Consider the following 25,264-nt stretch of genomic DNA (forward strand, 5'->3'; position numbering starts at 1 on the left):
GACTGACTGTGCGACTTCCAGGAAGCCATGTAACCATTTCTATTGCAGTTTCCTCATCTGTAACATCGGGAGATAACTCAATAAGATAACGCCCTGTCTGGTCATCGCAGAGGTTAAATAAGACTATTTCTACACAGTACTTAAGAAAATGCCTGGCACTTACATGGTCAATAAATGTAAGCTGCTGCTTCCTCCTCCTCCTGTTTCTCTTTCTCTTTCTTTTCCTCTTCTCTCCCTCCTCCTCCTGCTTCCTTGTTATTGTTCCTCATTGCTCCTCAGTCCTCTATGCTGCTACTGTTCATCGTCATCGAATACAGTGATTCTATCAGTTTGTGTCCCAGGAGGCACAAGATGGCACATTCCACTTACTTCGGATTTTTGAAGGCACTGTTTTCTACACAAACCTTTTATTTGGAATAGTTTTAGATTTAAAAAGTTGCAAAGATGGTACGGTGAGTTTCCATAAACTCCTTGCCCTAATGTTACCATCTCACATCACTAGGGCACGTTTGTCAAATTGAAGAAATCAATGTTGGTACATCAGTCACTGTGGCAGGCAGCATTCTACGATTCCACCTGGTGTCCTAGTCAATCCAATACTAATGTAGGTGTTGCTGTGAAGGGAATTTGCAGAAGCAACTGAGAATCCAAATCAGTTCACTTTAGGGAAGGGAAATTACCAGGGTGGGCCTGGTCTAATCCCATGAACCTGTAGGATCTTGGTCTAGAGCTCAGAGACAGGGATGTCAGAGGCAAAGCCTGAGGGATTTGATAGAAGCAAAATTCTCTTGCTAACTTTGAACATGGAGGATGCTATGTGGCAAGGCCCTGAGAGTCTTTAGATGTTTACGGTGACCCTTAACTCACAGACGGTAAGTGGGAAACTCAGTCTTGTAAGTGCAACAGATAAATTTGACCAATGACCCAGCTGAAGTGTATTCTTCCTCAGAGCCTCTAGAAAGGAGCACAGCCTGGCTGATACTCTGATTTCAGCTTTGTAAATCCCTGGGGGTAGTCCCTTTGTAGTCCCTAAATGGGATTTGGTCCCATTGTGCCAGGACTTCTGATCCATAGAGCTGTGTGGGAATATTTTTGGTACTTGATTATGAAGTAATAGAAAATTAACATAATTACTATTGGCTAAACTCCAAGCTTTACCTGGATGTTACCATTAATTTTTTCATTAACGTCCATTAGGTGTTCTAGAATCTAGTACAGGAAATAACAACACGTTTCGTTGTCATATCTCCACAGTCTCCTCTGATCTGTGACAATTCCTCAACCTTTTCTTGTTTTTCATGACCTTGGCAGTTTTGAGGGGTACTGGTTTGGTATTTTGCATTTGGGGCTTGCCTGACTTGTTTCCTCATGGTTAGACTGGGGTTCTGGGATTTCTGAAAGACTATCACAGAGGTGAAGTGCCTTCTCATTACATCATATGAGGAAGAACCTGACATGTACGTGACATCACTGGGGATGTTAACCTTGATCTCCTCCTTCAGGTAGAGCCTGTCAGGTTTCTACACTATAAAGTTGCTATTTTTCCCCTTTCGTACTCTATACTCTTTGAAAGCAAGTCACTAAGTTCCATTTATCCTACTGGCGGTGGAGGGATTAAGCTCTATCTTCTGGAGGGGACAGTATCTACTTATGTTATTTGGGATTTTTCCATAGGAAGGTTCAGAAGAGACTTAAAAAAATTAACAGTTAATTGGCTTGACAGAGATGCAATTTACATAAAATAATTCACCTACTTGAAATGTAGAAGGTGAATCTTTGTAAATGTATGTATCCATGAAAACACCACAACCAAGATGCGGAATATTTCCATTATCCCTGCAAGTTTCTCTTCTTTTGCTTCCCGGTCAACCACCAGCCCAGCAACGGCTGATCTGCCTTCAATCACGTCAGGGTAGATTGGTCATTTCTAGGGTTTCATTCGAGTGGGTTCAGATAGGATATCCTCTTTTGTGCCCCCTTCTTTTTGCTCAGCACTGGGTTTTTGAGATTCATCAACGTTGCTGAGGTGTCGGTAGTTTGTTACTCTTTACTGACAAACACTATCCTGTTGTCTGAAGAAACCACATCTTGTTTACCCACTTACCCACTGATGGGCTTTTGTGTTGCTTCTGGCGTTTGGCCACCATGCATAACACTACTATGCACATTTGTGCGCGTGAGTCTTTATGCAGACGTACGTTTTCATTTAGACATCTAGGAGTGAAATTGCTGCGTCATATGACACGTTTAAATTTCTAAGAAATTGCCAAAATGTTCTCCATGTTCCACTCCCACCAGGAGCGTATGAGCAGCCCAGTCGCTCTGCATTCTCACCCGTGGTTGGTGTGGCCGGACTTCTCCATCGCACACATTCTAATGGGTGTGCAGGTGTTCTCTCCCTGGGGTTCTCTTCTTTGGTAAAGTGTCTGTCCAAAGCGTTTGCCTATTTCTATTACATTGTCTTGCCGTTGTCGATTTCTAATTGCTCTTAATATATTCTGAATACAAATTCCACGTCAAATATATGGATTGCTTTTCTAACTCTCTTCTTTCATTCCGCCCACCCCCCACCGTCTGCCCAGGATCCAGTTTATTCTACCTTGGGGAGAGTGGTGGGTACCACCCTGTGCCCGAAGAGGGAGGGCTTGAGGGTCAGTTAAGGCCCGTGGCAGGATGAGGGTGGCAGGGCGTGGCGCTAAGCCCCTGGAATGTGGTGAGGCCAGGCCGGGGGCCCCAGAGGCGGCTGTGGGAGGACGGCGCAGATGCCCCTGCTGCCAGAGCGGAAGGCACTGGCTGGGGCTGGGCTGGGGCTCCAGGGCTATGGACCCAAGCCACACAGGCAACCCAGGAAGCGGGGCACAGGGTCATGTGACACGGAACGTGACACAGAGGCACACAGCTCAAGAGTAAGCACACGGACAAGCGGGCAAAGATTCACAGGCCAGAGGGACACCCAGCCGTGGCCGAACACGTGGATAAAATGGCGGTGTCATACCAGACCACAAGGGACACAGGGCACAAGAGGACATGTGGCCTCGATGGCCACAGAGGGCTGACCTAGGCCATGGAGTGCAAAGGACAGGGTAAGGGGCCCTTTGGGCATGACTGCACAGCAATCATGGTAAGAGGGCGGCAGGGGCTGGGCTGGAGGCGCCTGGGGGTTAGCACGCCGCGCAGCCCCTCTGGGGCTCAGTCCGTCTTGCACACTTACCTAAGCTGCTTCCACCTCATCACAGACGGCCAACAGGATGGCCACGTCCAGGCTGGCCCTGCCCAGGCGGGGGTCAGAGCCCTGGCAGAGCGCCTTGAGCCGCTCACCACTCACAGTCCGCAGGCGCGCTCGCACGCGGTTGAAGCTGCGCGTCCCCACGTCCCGCATCCGGGTCTCGAGGACGCAGGGACGTGTTCACGCGAGAGCTGGGAGCGCCCGGTGACCCCCGGTTCCGGGCCTCCTTAAGTTGACCTTTCCACACCAGCTGCGCGGGGGTGGGTCTTGACCGAGAAGCGGGTGGCCCGGTGAGGCCCTGGCTCGTCCCCTTCAGCCCTTGTTTGCGCATGATCTCCGTGACCCCCGTGGAAGCATCGTCTGGAGTCGGGGTTGGGGCCCCTCTGGTCGTGGGTGAACTTCACCGTGAACGCCTCCGGGAGGCGCCGGACCACTTGGGCCTCAGCCGCACAGCAGGCGGCGCGTGCTGTGTGGTTGCTAAGGGACAGAGCGTCCTAGTCCGCCGGATGGAGGCCTGGGGCGAGACCGTCGCCGCACGCAGTCCCCAAAGCCCAGGTAGGCCACTGCGGGCCCTCGTGTAGCTGCGGCTGCCTCTTCACGCGCCGGGTGGTGGGGAAGGTGATGCAGGACGCTAAGGACACCCGGGATCCGGGCCCCGGAGACCCCCGCCCGGCCTCCCGGCTTCCCGGCCCACCGTGGCAGGACGCCAGTGCCTGGGGGACCCCGTGCCCCATACCCGGGGTCCCTGCCGGGCGCCAGAGAGGCGGCGCCCCCGCAGTGGGATGGGTTACATTTTGATGAAGTCCAATTCGTCGCTTTTTTTCTTCTATGGCTTCTGGACTTTCTTTTTCGTTTTGGTCTTATTTAAGAAATCTTTGCCAAAAAAAGAGGTTAGAGTGGGAGAGAGCCAAAGCATAAGAGACTGTTAAAAACTGAGAACAAACTGAGGGTTGATGGGGGGTGGGAGGGAGGGGAGGGTGGGTGATGGGTATTGAGGAGGGCACCTTTTGGGATGAGCGCTGGGTGTTGTATGGAAACCAATTTGACAATAAATTTCATAAATTGAAGAAAAAAAGAAGAAAAAAATAAAAATGTTGAGCAAGAATTAGGTTAAAAAAAAAAAGAAGAAATCTTTGCCTATCTCAAATTTGCTAAGACCATCTTCTGTGTTTTATTTATTTTTTTCCCTAGAACTTTTATGCTAATAGCTTTTACATTGAGGTGTATGATTTATCTCGAATACGTTTTTGTTAAGTAAGGGTTAGGGCGCATTGGTTATCATGTGAATTTTCTGTTGTTAGAGCATCAGTTGTTGAAAAGACTCTTCTTACCCCAATAATTACTTACCTTGGAAATTTTGTGACATATATATGTGTGGGTCAGTTTCTGGTTCTTCTGTTTTATTTTTCTTGTAATTTTTTTTAAACGTTTATTCATTTTTGAGAGACCGAGAGACAGCGTGAGTCGGGGAGGGGGAGAGAGAGTGAGACAGAATCGGAAGCAGGCTCCAGGCTCTGAGCTGTCATCACAGAGTCGGATGCAGGGCTGGAACTTATGAACCAGGAGATCATGACCTGAGCCACCCAGGCGCCCCCTCTGTTCTTTTATTTATTTATTTATTTATTTATTTATTTATTTATTTATTTTAAAGTTTATTTTTACTTATTTTGAGAGAGACAGAGTGAGTGGGGAGGGACAGAGAAAGAGGGAGGGAGAGGATCCCAGGCAGGCTCTGCACTGTCTGTGCAGAGCCCAGCGTGGGGTTCAAACCCGTGAAATGGTGAGATCATGACCTGAGTCCAGGCTTAACCGACTTGAGCCACCCGGGCACCCCTGGTTCCATCAGATGTCAGGACTGCCCCATCCTTGTCCTGAGGTTTACTCTAATAATAATAATGTAGCCACTCAAACTTTCCTATGACTGGTGTTGGCATGGTGTATTTTTTCTATCCCTTCATTTAACCTAGATGTGTCCTTGTATTTAAAGGTTTTATTTTTATTTTTTAAAACTATCATATAATGGGATGCTGTGGTTATCTTCTGAAGGTAGAATGGACCCCCCTCCAAAAAAATTGCTTGGACATTGAGACTGATGATGCCAGGCATGCACGAAGAAGGTATGACGAGATTTATTACTCAAATACTGAGGTTCCGGGTTTCGGTGCCAGGAGGGCTTTACTGTGGTTAGGAGTTGGCCCTGGGTAAGAGCTCCTTAACCTGGTTGTCAGGGCTTGCTTGGTGCCCTGCACTTCCTGCAGGTGCCGAGGGAGGGAGCTCTAGGTCTTTCTTACCAGAGAGCCCAGATGTGGGTCCCGGGGAGAGAGCCATGGGACTTGAATGCCCTCAGCAGTCAAATATCAAACTTGGAGCTGGACTGTGTTCCATTGGGTGTTGCTTTTTCTGGCGGTCTGACAGTTTCTGTCCTTGAAATAGAACGTTTAGATCATTATGTTTGATGTAACTACGCTTGCGTTTGGGTTTAAATCTACCACATTGCCATGTTTTCTGCTTGTTTCATTTGTTGTTTCCTTTTTCTTTTTTTCTTGACATCTTTCTGATTGAGAATTTTTAGTATTACATTTTTTAAAGTGTTTGATAAGCTAGTTTTTTCAAGAATGTTTTTTTAATGTTTATTTTTATTTTTGAGAGAGAGAGACACACAGAGACAGAGACAGAGTGACAGAGAGATAGCATGTGTGGGGCAGGGACAGAGAGAGAGGGAGACACAGAATCAGAAGCAGGCTCCAGGTTCTGAGCTGTCAACACAGAACTTGACCTCATGAACTGTGACCTGGGCTGAAGCCGGACGCTTGACCAACTGAGCCACCCAGGTGCCCTGATAAGCTAGTTTTCATTTTAGTTTTTAAGAGCTTATTTTTTTTGAGAGAGAGGGAGTGACAGAGCATGTGCACGGGCAGGGGAGGGGCAGAGAGAGAGAGAATCCCAAGCAGGCTCCACACTGTTAGCACACAGCCTGACACGGGGCTCAAACCCACCAACCTTGAGATCAGGAGCTGAGCCGAAACTAAGAGTCGGTGCTCAACTGACTGAACCACCCAGGGGCCCCTTTAGTATTATATTTATCTCTAATGTTGATTTATTAGTGGTTGTTTTAGATCTACTACACTTTGCGTATTTAACCCTTCACCGACCATCTTCAGGAAATACACCACTTAATTGTTAATGTGCAAACTTTCAAAGAGTGTGCTTCCATTTTATGCTCTCCTCCTTTTTGCTATTCTAGTGACAGATTTTATTTCTGTTTCTTATAAACCTTGAAATAGATGGCTGTTGTTTTTGCTTTAAGCCGTCAATTATCTTTTGAAAATGAGTGAAAATGTCTTTTATAATTACTCACAGTTTACCATTTTGGTCAATCGTTAGTACTTTCTGTAGATCTGAGTTTCTAATGGTATGATTTTCTTTACCGTTTAATGAAATTTTGTGGGTGAAATCAAGTGGCTCTTTGGCTAGAGGTACGGAGGTGATTGGACTCCTAAGGCACATATGATGGACCCATGGGGACGTAAAATTGGACTTTTCTTGCCTTGCTTGAGACTCCAAATTCACGGATAGAGCCATGAAATGACAAGCAAACAAAATTTTTAAACCTCTGGTTTTCAATAGTAGAGCGATCAGCCACACACGGCTACATTACGTTTAAATTAAAGTAAAAAAAATCAGTTCCCGTATTCGTTATTTATTGGGTGCATAAAAAATTACACCAAAATGTGCGAGCTGAAAACAGTAAATATTTCTGATCTGATTTTTCCTGTGGGTTAGGAATCTTGGTAGAGCTTAGCATCAGAAGCTATATAAGAACACAGAACGTCCTTTCTTTAAAGTTAAAATTATCACACACATTTTCTTTTAGTGTCCCATGGCAGGATTCTGGTGGGACAAAGCATACTCTTCGTAACTGTGGAAAGTGTTGGGGAAATAGAATTAAACACTAAAGTGTTCTTCCAACCTAGAGATTCTCTTGACAAAGGTGGTAGAAAAAGAAAACACTTTTATTATTGAAGAAGCATTGAACCAGAATGTGACGCGTATCACAGGCCATTCGCTAAGAGAGTATAAAGGCAGAGGGCAATCACAGCCTGTTATATAGCCAAGCAGGTGTAACTCATAACATACATATTCTGAAACAATAAACCATAACTATTCCTCAAGTAAGAGGACTTGATAGCACTATGTGTCACAAACAGTTCATCCTAGATTCATCTGGGAAGTGAGGTGACCATCTGTGGATAAAGCTACTTGGCTTTATCCAGAGGAAAAACAGACTTCTCCTATTTTTAGGGTCGGAGGCAGTTTTTGAAACCTGGCCCTCTGACTTAGGTGCCTACCCTTCTAGAAAACTGGGAGATGGGGGTGCTGGCTCCCATGAAGTTTACATTTCCAAGAGGTGGTTCACGGGTCCTTGAGAAAAGGCTTTCCTCAAGCCATGAAGCTGACAGAAGGCTCAGTCTTCAAAAGGGGGTATAGACATTTCAAAGAGGAGAAAGTCCTTAGAATTACACATTTTCTAGAGTAAATGATGAGAAAAAGGAGAGGAGGGGAATCTCTTGTATTCGACAGGAAGAATTAAGCCTCTTATTTTTAATTTATTTTTAAAAGTTTTTTTTAACGTTTATTTTCGAGAGAGAGGGAGAGAGCGAGGGAGAGCGAGCACAAGCAGGGGGAGGGGCAGAGAGAGAGGGAGACACAGGATCTGAAACAGGCTCCAGGCTCTGAGCTGTCAGCACAGAGCCCTAGGCAGGGCTCGAACTCGTGAACTGCGAGATCATGACCTGAGCCGAAGTTGGACACTTAACCGACGGAGCCACCCAGGTGCCCCTATTTTAATTTGTATTTGCCCTTAACGTTGTTGGCATTGACCTTGTGTTTTTGTATTTACTATTAGGGTGGTCAGTCGCAGCCTACTTACCACAGCTGTCCTATCTCGCTCCAAAATTTATGTAAGACAATGCGGTCGTAAATATACTTTCAAGTCTCTGTCTCTTTGAGCTCATTACATTGTTTTCTTTATCATCGTGTTTACTGTCTTGAACTGATAGTGCCAGATTTTTGGAAATAGTATCCAGCAAGCCCACTTATTAGAGTTACAGAGTGTAGAAAATAGTGACTCCTCGTAGACAGTAGGATAATTGCCGAGTTTTCTGTTTTATTTCGTATGAGTCATGCCTTGTTAAACCAAATCACGGTCATCTTGCTTTTAGCCACCGTATTAGAATATAAGGTGCCATTTCCTCAGTTCTAAAGTGTTATTGGATTCCAGGTGGAGCAGCAGTTCTCTCCCAGGTTGCTTTATGTCTCTGCATCAGAGTTTGGAAAAGTGTTCCAGGACACCAATATGTGTATTAAGCCCATCAAGGGTGTTTACGAGGTCTGGCTCACTGAGCTCACACAGACTAATCCCCTGGGTTTTAAAAATACTCACGTACGATTCTCTATTTGTGATGGCATTCTGCGTCTGCAAACAGACGGTATCTCATTGCCACATTGGAAGCCTGTCACTGCGGGATGTGTCGGCGGAATGACCGGTTCTCAGCGGTGTCAGCGTGCGTTGCCTTCCAGGTCGTTGATGTGCCACTCTTGGAGTGGGCGTAAACATCACCTCCCAGGCGGAAATGCGGACGGTGCTCCGTTGTGTGCGGGTTATCTTCACTTCCCTTTGGTCTGACCGCTCAAAAAACGTAGTAAAAACGCAAGCTATTGTTTTTCTTAAAATGAGTGTTAGATAAAAAATACAGGTCAAAGAGTCCTTCTTAGGGAGAAAGGAATTACATTCGTAGTCTCAAGTGAAATATGAATCATCTTAGGCAATCTTCTGGGTTATGCGTGTTGCCGGTTTCCACCCATTTGGGTAGACAGTGATGAGACACAGAAACAATAGCAGTCTTAAATGTTAAGATTCTAGAAGGCCGGGGCCCGGCCTTGGGTTTCTGTGCTCTGGGACATCCCTGTCCTCTGGGCAATCACACACACGTAGCCACTTGGGAGGGAGAACCCTCAGGGAAGTTCTGGGCTGTTCTGTCTATTGTAAAATGTCTTCCTGAATTTATGAGTTTGCCTTTTCTTTATGGGATTCTTAAGTTTTTTGGATATTTAGTTTTCTGATTGCCCGCCAGCTATTTTCTGACCGGTCTCAGGTACTTACCTGTAATATATCGCATTCATACTCCTTGTCTAGGTCCAGACCTTGAACTCTGCCTTGATCACTAACATTGGGACGTTTTCCCAAATTTTGGCCTGCTTGTGTTTTGAATCCAGTTCCCATATTCTGGCCTTCAGGACGCTTGGCTTATTTATTTATTTTTTGGTCACCATATTATATATGGGAACCCACTGCCTGATTCAGCATGGCACACTGTAGGGACAGAATAATTGTTAGTCGAATGGCCTACACTACAGTGCACACAGTGAGGCAGATAACACATTTTCCAGATGTTTATTATGTCTTTTATAGTAGAAATACAAATGAGTTCTTATAGGACAAATGATAGGCTCCTGAGTGGCTTATGGGGAAAGACTCAGTCATTTGTTAATTTGTCACATTGTCACTGACCACCTGTGTGTGCTTCAGGTATACAGCATAAATAATTTGGGCAGACTCCCTGTTCTGAGGGAGTCGGTAGGATTGTCCATTGAGGGTTGTCCCCAGAGGACGATATCATCTCATAAGGGAAGGAGGTATGTATCCTTCCATTTATAAACAGAAATAGTTTGTGAAGCTCGGCTTTCATCTTTGACTATTGTGAAAATTGTGTCAAAAACTGACATAAAAATAGCTTGAAATGCCAAATGTTATCCCATGACATTTAACGGAAAATTATCTGGAAATGAATTTTCTCATTAAACTCCCTCAAGTCTCATATTACAATTTAAATATGGTCATTTTTAACATCTTGATGACCAGTGAAGGCAACTTGGTAGAACACAGATCACAGGATTTCATTTTTTAATTTGCAGTTTCATGATGCTTCCATATGACAGGGACACTGGCGTATCATTAAATATGGTTAAATGTATATGAACACATTGAGCATTGGCCCGGAGTTGGTAAGAAGGAGGTTGCTCTTAAAAACAAATTTAATTAAGAAGTCTTTTCCACCCAAGTCCTTCCAGAAACAATAGTAATTATGTGTGTTTTGTGCAATTCTCTTCCTCATCCTCCTCAGCTCACTTTATTGAGTGATAATTTACGTGGAAGAAAATGCATGCCCTGTAAGTGTGCACATCAGTGCCTTTTATAAACTCCCGTGTAACCACCAGCCAGTCAACTTGTAGAGCGTTCGTCCCACCAGAAGTTTCCCTTGGACTCTCTTACCATCAGTATCCTCCCCAGCTCCAGCCCCAGGAAACCGCCAGTCAGCTTTTGGTCACCGCAGGCTGGGCTTCGTAGATGTGGAAACACACATTATGTGTTCTCTCCGTCCCGATGCTTTTGCTCAGCACAGCGTGTGGGAGGTTCATCCCGCGCAGGAGTCGATACTTTTCTTCCTGTCTGTCACCGAGTCCTATTATTCCATTGTTTGTCCATTCTCCTGCTCATGCATATTTGAGTTATTTCTGGCTTTTGGCCCTGCGAATAAAGCTGCTCCGGACATTTGGGTGTAGTCCTTTCATGGATACAGGTTTTCAGTTCTCTTAGGTAAATATCGGGGGGGGGGGGGGGGGCGGCTGCTAGGTCATATGTTAGGTACCTGTTTACTTTTTATAAGAATTGGCCACACTGATTTCCAAAGGGGTCGCACCTTTCTGTGTCCCCCTCCAGTAGCGTATGGGCGTTCTTGCTCCGTATTCTCTCCAACATTGATATGGCCAGCTTTTAGAACTAAAATTAGAGTTTGGACCCCTGTAATGGGTGCGAGGTGTACTCTGTGGGGGCAGAAGCTCGAGAGCACGCAACTATCTGTTCCTTATACAACTTTTCACTGAGGCATTTCTTTATTTATCAGTACGGAGTCAGTATATCCTGTGTTAGGCAATGAATTATAATGTATTACTTTATAAATTTTTTTTTCAACATTTTTAAATTTATTTTTGGGACAGAGAGAGACAGAGCATGAACGGGGGAGGGGCAGAGAGAGAGGGAGACACAGAATCGGAAACAGGCTCCAGGCTCCGAGCCATCAGCCCAGAGCCCGACGCGGGGCTCGAACTCCCGGACCGCGAGATCGTGACCTGGCTGAAGTCGGACGCTTAACCGACTGTGCCACCCAGGCGCCCCTATTACTTTAAAAATAAAGACACGAGATTTGAATTTTCCATCCATTTCCCTACGCAGGGCCCCAGTGCAGGCAGCGGTCGCTGGTTGCTTCTCTGACTGGCCTAGAATGCAGGCAAAAGTTTTCAGTTCTCACAACTAGGTATCAGTCGTGCCCTCTACCGGATATGACTCCGATGCCTATGAGCCTTTGTCTTGTGTGCTTTTGTAAAGTTTCTTTTGAACCCCAAATAAAATAACAAGCAGTTGAAAGTTGTGGTCTAAAGGCATTCCAACAATCAAGTCTTCGAACCCCCCAGAATGCTATACCAGTTTCGCCTTCATTGAATCATTAGAAATGAGTGAAGACTGAATTTAGAAGACTGAGCGTTGACACTCTGAATTTACTTCTTACCGAAAACTTTCTTTTAAAATACTATTCACGGGGCGCCTGGGTGGCGCAGTCGGTTAAGCGTCCGACTTCAGCCAGGTCACGATCTCGCGGTCCGGGAGTTCGAGCCCCGCGTCGGGCTCTGGGCTGATGGCTCGGAGCCTGGAGCCTGCTTCCGATTCTGTGTCTCCCTCTCTCTCTGCCCCTCCCCCGTTCATGCTCTGTCTCTTTCTGTCCCAAAAATAAATAAACGTTGAAAAAAAAAATTAAAAAAAAAAATAAATAAAATACTATTCAGGATCCCAGGTCTTGGGCCAACCTTCTGATCCTTTTACATTTGTCACCAACTCATGCCTCTCATTTCTTTTCTTCAGCCTTGTCAGGTAGCCCAGAGCCTCTCTGTGCATCCAGACAGCCGCGGGCCACCTTGCCTCCTTTCCCAGCCTGTTCACCGCATGGTCGCTCAGTTCTCGTGGCCGAGTCTTACCCTTACGTGCCGAAATATTTACTTGCTCTGCTGTGTTCTTGGGCTGCTGAATTCTGCCGGAGAAAATTTAGACCTTTCTCAAATCCTCCAGAATTCACGTTTTATGAAATCAGTGGGGATTCAGTACTGACTGAGAAGGATTTGGAATGAACACAGTCCTTTTAAGCAAAGCTGTGTCCTAGAAACTAAAACTTGTCAATACCTGATCTTTGTATATTGATGTACTTCAGAGGCAGTTCTAGGCCCTCCTTTCTCATCACGTTACATTCTCTCCCTAGGATCTCATTCTTGCCTTTAGCTGCCCCCCTTTTTTTTTTAACCAAGTTTTAGAGTTCCTGAATAAATATGGAAAAACTTTTATGTTGAACATGACAAATTTAGAGCTTCAGATCATATCCTGCACCGGCTTTCTGGACTCATGTATTCCAGTGCTTACTGGACAAGTCCATTGAGATGTCTCAAAAATAATTAAGGGGCATCTGGGGGGCTCAGTTGGTGAAGTGTCGGACTCTTGATTTCAGCTCACGTCATGATCTCATGGTTTGTGAGTTCAAGCCCTGTTCCTGGGTCTGCACTCACAGTGCAGAGCCTGCTCGGGATTCTCTTTCTCCCTCTTTGCCCTTCCCCCCTGCATGCGCACCGCCCCCAAAATAAATAAACTTAAAAAAAAAGCAGTTAAAATTCGACAGATGCAAACCTAAACCCACGATCTTTTCTTCCTTCCAAAACAAAATCTTCTTCCATGCGACCAGTTGGGTAGGCCAGAAACTTGGACATGGTTTTTGGCTTCTGTCTCTCATTTCTGTCATATATAATGTGTTGCTGGAATCCTGTGCACTTTACTTGTGAAGTAATTCTTACATATCTGGTTTTCCCCAGTGCCACTTCTGACATTCTGATGGCTTACTGATTAATCTCACTGTATCTACACTGTTCTTTTCTCTCATCCATTTATATCACAATAGCCAGAGATATAATTTTAAAATGCAGATATGATGATCTCAGTCTCATCTTTGGGAAACAAACAAATGAAACCTGTACTGGCTTTCCATTTGTTTTAGGATAAAATAGAAAGTTGTGAACGTGGCCTACAGCACCTTTCATGTTTGGTACCAAACTACCTTCAGCCTTATCATGCTCTGCTCCTATTTTGAATTTTCTTTTTAATGTGATAGTATATTTTTAAATTATCTTTCCTCTGTGTGGTGGGTCACTTGTACTTTGTTGAAACGAAAAAAAGAGGAAAGCAACAAATAATTTGAATAAATGTTTTATTGATCATCTATTTCACAAAATAAAAGAAATGTAGACAAGTAAGGGTGCTAGATGTCACCTAAATTCAAATAAATGTGGGTATTTAGGTTAGTACGTTTGAATAGTAGATATGGTTTTTGAAATAGATATTATTCAAATTTAGTAGAAGATAGAGTATTAAAATATCCTTTTACCTCGTGTTGAACATTTTGTCCAACGGGGAATTATCCTGGGGAGATAAAGTAGGTTTACATGTGTTTGTAGAAAGAGGGAGATGGATAGACAACCATTAAGTTCCCAGTGATGACTATGAGATTGGAAAGGAACAAAAGAATGAAAGAGAATATGTTATTTTTAGCAGTCAATGTACTGGAAAAACTGCATTTCTCGGTAAGTAGTGGCAGGCTAATTGTATCTAAGGGGAAGAGACTCTGCCCAGGAAGAGAATGCAGTTGGTCTTATTGTGCTTGATGAAGAACAGGAAAGGGTGATCACAACGAAAATGGTAAATTGGTGGTGATGTATACCCAACATTTATGTTTGTAGAAGCTGTGGCCTCGGTGCCCTCTTCAGTCACCTCCACAAAGGACTTGTGGAGGGCTTTAGACACCACGAGATCCAGGCTCCCTGTCATGCCTGAGAAGTTGGCTCTCTGTGTATTGAAGGCGTCCAGCATCCCCAAGGCTTGCAGCGTGGCCTTGAGGTCATAGTCGTCTTCCACTTTGAACCGAGGTAAATATAAATCCACCCATCTATCGCTCATATTCTGTGAGCTCGTCCACTCTGCTAGTTTCTCAGCGGTGAGCTGGTCTTCAAGCTACAGCGGTAGAAAACAGGAACAACCGACATGATTCTCATTGGACATCAAACATGATTTAACATTGGATTGAATTATAGAAAACTTTTATTTTGACAGTAAAATGTAAATACAGAAGATTCAGTTTATTACATCTTATCTGAGGAGGCAAAAATAACACAGTCATAAAAAGATATTATACAATTGAAAAATGTACTATATATTCATGACTGTGTTATATTTCTGTATACATAAATACATATGCATTGTATAAATATATACACATGGATATATATGCATACATATATGCGCAACAGAATTATTAAATCAGATCATTTTGTGAGAAATGAACTATGTATCTATTTTTTACACTCCCCACATGACATGCTTCATTTTCAAATAGACTCGTCTTGTTACTATCCTTATATACCTAACTTTTTACACCCTGATTTAAATGATGATAGTGTATGTCCTACTTATATTCCTTTTTCTTGCTTGACCTATTTGTAAACATTTCTCATACAGATATATTGTACTCTAAACAAGTTTAAATTGTTACACACTATTAACACTAAATTGATGATTCAACGTACACATATTTTTAAGCATTCACTATGTGTCAGTCGCTAAGTTAAACTCTTGGCGATAGGAAGATACGCCATTGTTCCTTGTTCTGAACCTTTCAATATTTTGAGCTCCTTGCCTTGTTGGATTCGTTACTTTAAGTTAAAATCCCAGGACTGGGATTCCTGATGTTATTGATCATGAGGATTGCTGAGCTGGAGTATGCACAGGGTCATGGCTCTTCATGTGTACTGCCGTATTACTTTCCCTGAGGATCTCCAAAGCCCAGCGTTAGCACAGTATCTATTTTGGTTGCAGCAAGGTCACTGGGATGTCAGCAGCATCACGGGCTGTTGGAGTCATTGCAAGCTGCCATCTTTGGATTGTCTTTTATGCGTCAGATACTATTGTTGGTATTCTTATATATTAACTTCATTATAACAGTTTTAAGAGGAAAATGGTAGTCCCTCCACACACATTTTTTGTTTGTTTGTTTGTTTGTTTGTCTCTGAGCAATGAGACTCTGAATGATTTTCGAGCTCCTAGCAACAGAATACTTCCAGATTGAAAAGCTAAATCTGTTTGTCCGTTGTCTGCAAAACTACTGTGATTTAATATTTCAAATGTACCCTTTGTTGTTTTAATTTGCTCGTTTTTTTTTATAAGTGAGCTTGCAAATATTTCCATGTGTCACGTCGCCTACATATGAGTGCTTATTTCCTTGTCTTCACGTGAATAGACTGGAATATATTAGAAGTTCTTATGGTTGCAAAATATTAATGTGTGCACCTAGGTAGGTTTTTCAGAATATTAATGGGACCTGTGATGTTGAGATTTTCTGTATAATCTTCTATATCACGCTGCGATATTTAAGATCTTTACTGTTTGAGGGGCGCCTGGGTGGCTCAGTTGGTTAAGCGTCTGACTTTGGCTCAGGTCATGATCTCACGGTTTGTGAGTTTGAGCCCCATGTCGGGCTCTGTGCTGACAGCTCAGAGCCTGGAGCCTGCTTCAGATTCTGTGTCTCCCTCTCTCTCTCTGCCTCTCCCCCACTTGTGCTCTGTCTCTCTCTCTCAAAAATAAATAAAATGTAAAAAAAAAATATTTACTTTTTGGAACACACAGGATTCCAGATTCTCCTTAACAATTCTTTTTTAGGCTGTTGGCAGAGAAGAAATGACGTACTCTGTACTTGAACTCTGTGAGCCACCACCAGCTAACTGTGATCGTTGGTGCAGTGAATGATGCACACAAGCATTGTACTGCTGGGAAGTCAGGCAATAGTAGGAAGAATCAGAGATACAAGACTGTACCTTCTGCAGACCGTCCACTTCATTTGGCAACAGCAACATCATGCTTAGATCCTTGCCTTTGTATGGCATTTCCAGGATCTTGGCCTGTACGTCCTCCAGTGAGGTGAAATTGAAGACACTGGACTGTTTCATCATCTGCACGGGTTTGCTTGTATCCTGAGGTAATTGACGTGGCAAACAAACGCCAAGTGAGGCATTATTCAACAGAAGATAACGCTATTGAGATACACATCCTCCTTCTAACAGATGGTAGGGTTCTTCAAGTATCCCCAAGTAAATAGAGTCAAAAAAATCAAAGAAGAGGACAATGCAGCCATGACAAATTCTGTTTTCTACCTGCAGTTGTACACACTATCAGATAGGAGTTGAAAGTTAACATTCCATGTATGACTGTGTTACATTATTATAAATAAATTACAGGGGCACCTAGGTGGCTCTATCTGTTAAGCGTCCAACATCGGCTCAATTCATGGTCTCACGGTCCGTGAGTTCAAGCCCTGTTTCGGGTTCTGTGCTGACAGCTCGGAGTCTGGAGCCTGCTTCGGATTCTGGGTCTCCCTCTCTCTCTGCCCCTCCCCAACTCATGCTCTGTCTCTCTCTCTCTCAAAAATAAATAAACATCAAATAAATAAATCAATTATAATACCTTGTCCAGCCAAAATTTTTCCTCCACCGTATATTTTTTATCAAATTTCTTGTCCCACAGTCCTTTGAAATAGACTGCGTTCACCAGAACCAGAACGGTAGACTCAAGAGAGTTTTCGGGAAGCAGATCCTTGATTTTTCCTGCAAAAGTAAGAACATCAGAGGTCTGCCGTAGAAGTACAAGTGGTTTGTTTGGAAGATGCTCTGAAAGTTACAAGCGATCATTAATTATTCACACAAGTCACTACTTTAGGGACGGTGAGCAGTGGTTCTCGAGGTTCAGCTTTCCTCACGGCACCAGCCTGATAGAGACACCCCTCGTTGTCATGGGAAAGGTGTTCAGCTTCTGTTTTTGGAGGACTTCGGTCACCACACACTGAAGAGTCATACACTGGGGTCAGCTGCTCTTCCAAGCGACTCCACCCCCCTTCCCTCCCTCAGCTCTTCCACTCCTCCCTCCCTCCTTTTCTTTCTGTTTTTCAACTTTAGGCTCACGGCTGTGACGAAATAGGGCTTGATTGTTCTTTAGGACAAATGGCGCGAGCTCTGTAGTCTGAAACGTACGTGCTGTCAGACACCACTCCCCGCGGTGTCTTCCTCTTTATTCTCCACTAGAATAGAGAACAGAGGATGTGAACCGAAGACAGGGTCTGAGCAGAGTGTTGAGGTTCACAGACATCCGGTCATCTCTGGCCACGAGCAAGCACAGATTGCCAGCCGTGTTTCCTTGTAGTCGTCTTTCTGTTCTACCTCCTGGGCCCCCCTTGTTACTCTCCACATTGACTTGGACCGTTCGGTCATCTGCAGTACCCTTCTCCATCCTCTCTTCAAAGCCAAGCCCCGCCCCACGGGCATCCCATAGGGTGTCAAGAATAGGTTCCATGCACAGCAGGGACTCAAAAGTGTTTTGTTTTCTAAATGGGAGAGCTCCCATACTCTACCATTTGTTTGGCTTTCCACCCAGGAATTAATCTTGTTACGAGTTTCTTCTGCCGCATTTTGAAAATCAACAGATTCCACACTGGCTAGGTAAAATTTCTTGACGTTATCCATATAGTCCTTTGATGTGGGAAGGAAGGAAGGACACAAAGAAGAATTAAGAGTAATTTGTCAGTAACTATGTATTCCCAAGTTAATTATCTTCAATCTTGACAAGATAGAGTACAAGGAATCTAGACGAACCCTGGAGAAATCTACTTTTTCCTGCCCATGCATATTTTGCACAGTTACCACGTGGGTAACGTGAAAAGGAAGCACAGGCTGGTGCAAGAATGAAGTCTTCGAAGGGCAATGCCTTCTGTACCTAGGCTGGGACAGGAGAGGCCGTGGGTTGCAAACTGCAAAGCGTGATGCCCCACAGGAGATGGTGTGCTTCTGGGACTCCTCACCAGTACTGTCAATCCTTAGTCTTCCATTCTGGGCATTCAGTCTTCCCTGGTACTTCCCCAACTCTCCTTAGAGACTCACAAGCCTGCCCTCTCATCAGTATCCCATTAGTCATTGCCCATCAAAATTTATACTGTGTAACTGAGTGGTGTCAGCTCACGAGGGGCATCTCATGACTTCCTTTGCTACTGAGCCTTCCCTTGGGTTATAAAGTAATCCCTGAACCCACACTCTATACTGGCAGATTGTCAGGTTCTAGGAAACTTCATCTGGTATAGTTGAGGCAAGGGAATCTTGCACCCCGTGTAAATGCTCCCCGTGTGGATCAGCCAGGTTCATCTGCCTGACTGTCTCCCGTTTGGTCATTGAAGGACTGACGGCCCAGGATTCAAATAAGGTGTGGAAGGCCAGGTGAAACTTACTTGAAGAAATGGATACTTGTTTTCTCCATAGAACTTGTTGGCAATGTTCAGTTCATATGCATCAGTGGGTTTCTTTAATTCCGTTAGAAGCTTTTGAAATTGGTGGTGCACATTGCCCAACTTTTCAACCTTCAAATATCAAAAAGTAAGCTCATTGTAGTCTCTGTCAACGTAAATATAATACTAACCCCGTGTATATCTATTAGATCCGAAGGTAAAGTTTGGTATTCCCACAGATGACATTCATTGTTGTTCCCTGATTTTTGGTGGATTTACTTAAATATTCTTCGAAATCTTTACATTCAGTCTCTTCTAGGAAATTCTTTGTTCCTGCTCTAAATAATCCAGTCTTTTCACTTTTGAACTGTAGATGCAGTACAATTCCACCATTGGATTGCCTTCTAATTGCTACAAACGATTAGGTTAAGCTTCCCAGCTAAACGTAAGCTCCCTAAAAACTAGAAGCATATTTCATTTTAGCAGCCATCACTGGTGTGATAATGTTGGATTTGTACATTTCAGTTACATTATGACATGAAGTCCTGTGCTCTCCTAGATGGTATTATGTTCTAAGACCTACTGACCATGACCTTCACTCATGATAGCCGTACTCTTACATGTAGGAACAGTATGTGCCTGGTAAGGACTTTACATTGGTATCTGTGGGTCTTTAGACTAATTCAGATGAAAAAAAAAACCTCAGAATTAAATAAACTTTCCAAAGAGCCATGGGTAGCCAGCGACAATTTTTGAACCTAGGCCTGTCTGAATCCTGAAACTTCCACTTGCTAGCTAAAAGATTTGGACCATCAGGTTATAAACTATATAACTCATATAATCATTTTTCACAATTTACTTGGATGTGTGCTTATTCCTCTTAATTCCATTTATGAATTAATTAAAATGATACTATTTTAGCAACAGTTTTATGATTACTGTAATTATTGTTATTCTATGATGACAATACATAAAATTTGTCAGAGTTTCCAGTAATCTAGGCACTGTCGTAATGTTTTACATCTGTCTGTATGTACTGAGGCAGATTCTTTTATTACTCCCAGTTCTCCGGGCTGAGGTCACTGTGCCTCAGAGCAGTTGTGTCTTGTTCACGTTCCCCAGTGGTGAACAGCAGAGCAGGAATTTGAAGCTCTTTAAGAACAGTAGTGATCTCCACTCCGGAAACAAAAATATGAAAGAAATCAATATGTAATATGAAATGAGAAACAACTCTGTCCAATCTATTTTGCTTAAGATTTCTCCTAAAAGCTGACTTTTCACAGTTTATCTGAAATTCCCGTTTTAAAGTGGGACCCTCTTGGATGTGTGATTCTCCTTCTAGACCCCAGTGTTCTGTGACTCACGTGATCTGTCGTAGTTCTTCCTCTCGTGTTGTGTGTGGCTTCGTTGAGGTGAAGGACCTGGAAGAGGCAGGAAGTGGGACAAGAAAAGTACTTAAAAGATCTGGAAGTCAAAAAGAGAGAAAGAACCCCAATACAAACAAAACAAAACCTCATAGCAAACCAAACCAAAACCAATACGCAAAGGAAAAAGAGAAAACTGCAGTGTAAGCATTTGCTCCTTGAAAAACGACCGCAAAGCTGGTTGATCACCAGCCACTTCAAAGAATCCTGTGTTGTTATTCATTGTTCAGGAAACGTGAGGATGTTTTCCATGGATTTCAGTCAGCGCCTCACTTCTACCGTTACTCTTCCATTTAAGCCTCTCCTCTACTTGTTGTGCAGTTGTGGGAGTTCATCCCAGCTCCCAGAGGAAATGTAGGCACAGGGAGGCAAATGGGGCAGAGCCCAGGGGAGGGCGTGTGCTCCCCACAGCTCTGTGCTCACCCAGTTATGGGAATGTTTGCCCAGCCTCCTGTGCTGCACAGCCGGATCTGTGGTCATCTGCACCCAAGCCAACAGAGAGATCCATCTAAGCTGGTCAGTGTGTAGGCAGCTGACACCTACCTTCCCAATTTCGAGGGCAGTGTTTTCTCTGGCTCCTAAGTAGGTCATGGCTAATGCTGATGCGATGGATAAAGGGGAATAGAAGATGTTGTCATTCTTCTTTGATAGTTTGAACTGCTGGAACAGATCCAATGCAAAGTGGGTGTTTGCTTCACTGAGTGAATCCATGGCGACCTTGATGTGACCTGGAGTTCTTAGAGAAGCATCAGGTTCATATTATGGCTTTACTGAAGGGAAGGTTAGTCTATCATGAATTTTCTTAAAAAATTTTTTTTAAATGTTTATTTTTGAGAGAGAGAGAGCTGAGGAGGAGCAGAAAGAGAGAGACACACAGAATCTGAAGCAGTCTCCAGGCTCTGAGCTGTCAGCACAGAGCCTGATGCACGGCTTGAACCCACGGACAGACCGCGAGATCATGACCTGAGTCTAAGTCAGACACTTAACAGACTGAGCCACCCAGGTGCCCCGGTATAATGAAATTTTCTGAAAAGAAATGACTTTTATTTGGATTGTGGGATTTTGGCAACTAAAGTTTTTCTTCCTTTTACTTTTTAACCCCTTTCAATGTACATGTATAAATTTCATAATTAGACAACTATCAAAATTACCGTACACATAAAAAAAAAACTTTTGTGAGAAAGTAGTGGAACTTCTTTCTTTCTTTCATTACTGGCAGGACTAGGCCTCGGTAGAAAATGCTTTATTGCAGATACTAACACACAGATTCATGTAATAACATTCAGCCGCGTCCCATGAGGCACTTCTCTGCCTTTTCCTTCAAGGTTCTGTGGGTGCCAGACCCTCTCCCCCCACCATGTTCCACAGGGGGCATTGCATAATCAGAAATAAATAAATAAAGGGTAAATCAGATGAAGAAGGTGTTTCAAATGTACTCTGGCAGAGCAAGTAGGATATAATCGCATGGAATGAAATAGACGCATGCTATAAAGCGTCATTGCCATTATTTTCAGAAATGATTCCAGTTATTAAGCTGGAGCGGCTGGAAGCACTTACCTGTGTCCCTGGAGGAAGCAGAGGTGGGCAGGGAGCCTGTCAGCCTGTGTGCAGTCAGTGGGGAGATCCTGAATATATATACCTCTCTCCTGCCACCTTCCGCTCCTCCTTGCAGTTGGTATTTCAAGTAAATCAACTTTTGATTTCTTAATCAGGCTAACCATGACATGTACCCACTCAAAATATTCAGGAGAATAAAACATGATTGTTCCATTACTGTACTTCTTTTCCACATGCAGCAGCAAATACTGCAGCCCTGCAATCCTTGGCTCTTAGGAGATGCATGTAGGTGTCTTTTCTAGTACCGGTGAGGATAAAGTTAAAATGCCAGCTTCCTCTCACCCACCTGCTACAGCCACCTGGAAACAACCCTTAAAAAGTCTTCTCTTGGATGTTGATGTCTTTAAGGCCCACATCAAACAGAAACAGTGAAAAAGTTTACATTTTCTGTCTCCTGTTCTGAAACAGGCTTGTTCAGCCTGTCCATTTCCTTAGTAATTATTCTGTATAACCAGGAAAATAGCTCGAGTTCTGTCGAAAGCTCTACTGCCGAGGTGGCCCAGCAATAGGCAGGGAACAAGAGTCTGTTGTCTTCCCCTAAAGGCTGTGCCTTGAGAACTGTCCTCCTTGTGACCACCCATGCCCCCTTGCAGCCAGTCCCGGATTTTCTCTGTTTGAAGATCAGTGTGGGGCTCATTTACCTAGTGGTGTTGACCTGCTCACAATGAGAAGAACAATCGATATAAACAGGAACCATCTTGAGTGGCAGCATTCTAATTTTTTTTATATAAATATGAATCAAAAATAGATCGTTTGGGCTCCAGAATCATGACATTTATCTGTCACTTGGCCTTCACTATACCGGTGTCATATTCATGGACTGGACACCATAGTCAGAAAAAATGGTAAGGAAAAAATGAGGAAAAGGTGTTCTTTGAATGCCATGGTTAATTCTTCTATCACTGGAACCTTACGCTGCTCACGTGCATAGATGGGCTAATATTAAAAACTTGACTTCTATCCAGCGGGGACACCTTTAACAGCTTATTAAGGCAGGTCTCTTTGTTAGCCCCATTTCACAGGTGACAGAAACGAGGCACAGAGCAGGTGAATAAAGGCTCAGGTTTCTAGGGGTAGTGAATTGCACAGGTGAGCTATCCAGGCAGATAAGCTGGCTCAGGAACCTGCCTGTGTATCCGCTACCCAGACTAGGTTAGACAGACTCTGGGTTTGAGATGACATATCTCCTTGTGTTTAAGTGAAAGGAACCTTCGGCACTCCCAAAAGAAAATAAAGTCTTCCTACAAAATCGGAAGGGGTGAGGCTCAGTCAAATACGAAGTCCCACGGTCACCAGGAGAGGAGGCTGGGCTTTCAGATGCCCGTTTAGGGCTCCTTCCTGAGACAGCCAAGAACAGCAAGTGGCGAATCAAATCAGGGTGATTTCCTTTGAGCGTGAGGCTCAGAGAGAGAATCAAATCGTATCCAACCCTCCCTTCCCCCAGACAGCTCTCTCAAGCTGGGGTTTAGTAGAAATGAATAGGGAGGGCGGGGAAAGAGGCAGACGAAAGAAAGTGTTTTTTCCCCAGATACACCGTACCCTGAAGCCTGGCTGTGGTGGGGAGAGGGTGGTGATCGCGGGACATCTGGCACAACATCTGCCCTGCCATGAGGGTGGGGGCTATTTGTACTGCGGGTCGAATTTATAGTTCACATGCTATAAGCTCACTTTTTTAAAATGTAAAATTCACTAGTTTGTAGTACAGTGACAAGGTTGTGCAGATCGCCATGAATTAATCCCAGAAGAGTTTCATCACCCCCCGCTAAGAGACCCCTCCATGGTTCTCCCTTACCACAGTCTCTGGAAGCCACTAATCTGCTTGTCTCTGTGAATTTGTCTATTCTGGATTTTTCATTTAGATGGACTTGCAGGGTGTATGGCCTTGTCTCATGTTCCTTCCACTTAGCGGTCTTCACCCATATTGTAGCATGTGTTGCTGCTTCGTTTCTTTACGTGACTAAATAACGTTCCATCGTGTGATAATAGCACTGTTTGTAATCCATTCATGTGCCAGTGTACATTTGGGTTTGGTCACTCTTTGGCTATCGTGAATGATGCTGATGTGACCTTTCGCGTAGAAATTTCAGCGTGGACGTATGTTTTCATCTCTTGGGCATAGACCAAGGAGTGAACCCACTGTCCATATGGTAATTCTGTGTTTGATTCCGAACCGCCAGACAATGCCATTTTATATTCCCACCAGAATATGACGGGGTTATGTGTGGGAGTTCTAGCACACTTCTCCAGCACTCTTTACTCTTGTGGGTCCTTTCTAACACTTGCCAAGGACAGGGTCTTGTGTCTCAGCACATCATGAATTCACAGGAAGATTCACCTACAACAGTGTCCCAGGAGCTCAGAAGATGGAGGGAGGGGGTGGAGGTAGGGGGCCCGACCCCTTGGGCATGGCTGCTTGCTCTTAGCTCTCCTCTAGCCCCCTGTGTGGAGTGAATTCTGAGTGGGACTGTTATGTAACAGGACCCCGGCGTTGAGACTGGATGAGGGTAAGGGAGGAGGAAGACTACTGGGGTTTTGATGAAGGAGTGGGTCCAAAGACAGAAGTAAATGACAAGAAAAAGAACCACGATGAAAAATTACAAACACGAGGAATAGGAGCTTCTCTGTCAAGCTCCTATTCAATCACAGGAGACAATCACAGGCCATTGTCACCAGATAGAAATGGGGGTTCCTGGAGGAGGAGGAGGAGCAGGAGGGGTTTCTCTGGGCTCCAAGAGAAAGGGACCTGACCTCACGGGACAGAAAAAAAAGCAGCTCAGGCTGGGCTTAGAAGGAAGAAATTTGGTGACAACGTGGGATCAATTGGCTTTGAAGGGAACTTCTGACCGAGGCCGAATTCTCCTGAGCCTAAGCTGCTAAGATTTGTCATGCAGAAGTGAGTCTGAGGAAAGGGGACTCATTATAAGGACCAGGAGTTTGCTTAAATTTAGAGAGAGCTTGGGCTCACATGAAAAATAACTTCATACTTTTCTTCTGTTCCCAAAAAGCGTTCCTGGCACGTAATAGACAGGATTGTGACATCCTGATGTCTTACACTGTCACAGAAGACTCAGCAATTCTCAGACGTTTTTGCATGTGATTACCTGCCAACTTGTGTCTCTGGGTATTTTCTAAATATACACCAACGTCATTAACCAATGATATTGGGTTCCAGGAATCCAGGAACCCAATAAAACTTAGGAATGTACACTTTCGGGAGCCATCCTGCTATTGCTAATGCCTTTATGGGTTGGTGAAGAAATATCCCCTTGGTTTTCCTGACCCTTACTTCCTTGTGAAGGGCATGATGTGTCAAGTTGCACATCCTAGGGGAAATCTTATTTCTTCCTTCTTATGAAGCATATGCTTGTGTCTGTTTGCAGGCAAACTGGTTAGTGGAGACTAAGCATCCAGTAATAGAATATCTGCCAATTACTGTATTCCCTGCAGATACAGATATAGATACAGCTATGTATACATTGAATGACATCAGAATGGGGTTAAGTAGCTTTGTAAAAAAAATTCACAGAGGA

The 25,264-nt window shown here is 44.1% G+C and overlaps 2 protein-coding genes across 3 annotated transcripts in view; one reads left to right on the top strand and one right to left on the bottom strand.

The window, feature by feature from the left end:
* Window positions 1–3,505: 3,505 nt before the first annotated feature.
* Window positions 3,506–25,264, top strand: part of SERPINB11 (serpin family B member 11) — a 75,277-nt gene continuing 53,518 nt past the window's right edge. Inside the window, exons 1-2 of the mRNA XM_047827928.1 lie at window positions 3,506–3,781; window positions 5,273–5,343. Of these exons, the coding sequence (XP_047683884.1) occupies window positions 5,319–5,343 (25 nt within the window). The 5' untranslated portion in view covers window positions 3,506–3,781; window positions 5,273–5,318. The remainder of the gene's footprint in view (window positions 3,782–5,272; window positions 5,344–25,264) is intronic.
* Window positions 13,986–20,828, bottom strand: SERPINB3 (serpin family B member 3). Of its 2 annotated transcripts, none has more exons than XM_047827935.1 (7): window positions 20,661–20,828; window positions 20,058–20,114; window positions 18,697–18,825; window positions 17,830–17,947; window positions 16,890–17,029; window positions 16,244–16,336; window positions 13,986–14,387 (listed from the first exon to the last, which is right to left on the bottom strand). In XM_047827935.1, the coding sequence occupies exons 1-7, from the start codon at window positions 20,826–20,828 to the stop codon at window positions 13,986–13,988; spliced, it is 1,107 nt and encodes a 368-aa protein (XP_047683891.1). The 2 variants fall into 2 exon arrangements, with proteins under 2 accessions (XP_047683891.1, XP_047683890.1); XM_047827934.1 differs by having other exon boundaries at window positions 16,244–16,399.

The sequence above is a fragment of the Prionailurus viverrinus genome, chromosome D3, assembly GCF_022837055.1.
Source record: "Prionailurus viverrinus isolate Anna chromosome D3, UM_Priviv_1.0, whole genome shotgun sequence".
Taxonomy (NCBI): domain Eukaryota; kingdom Metazoa; phylum Chordata; class Mammalia; order Carnivora; family Felidae; genus Prionailurus; species Prionailurus viverrinus.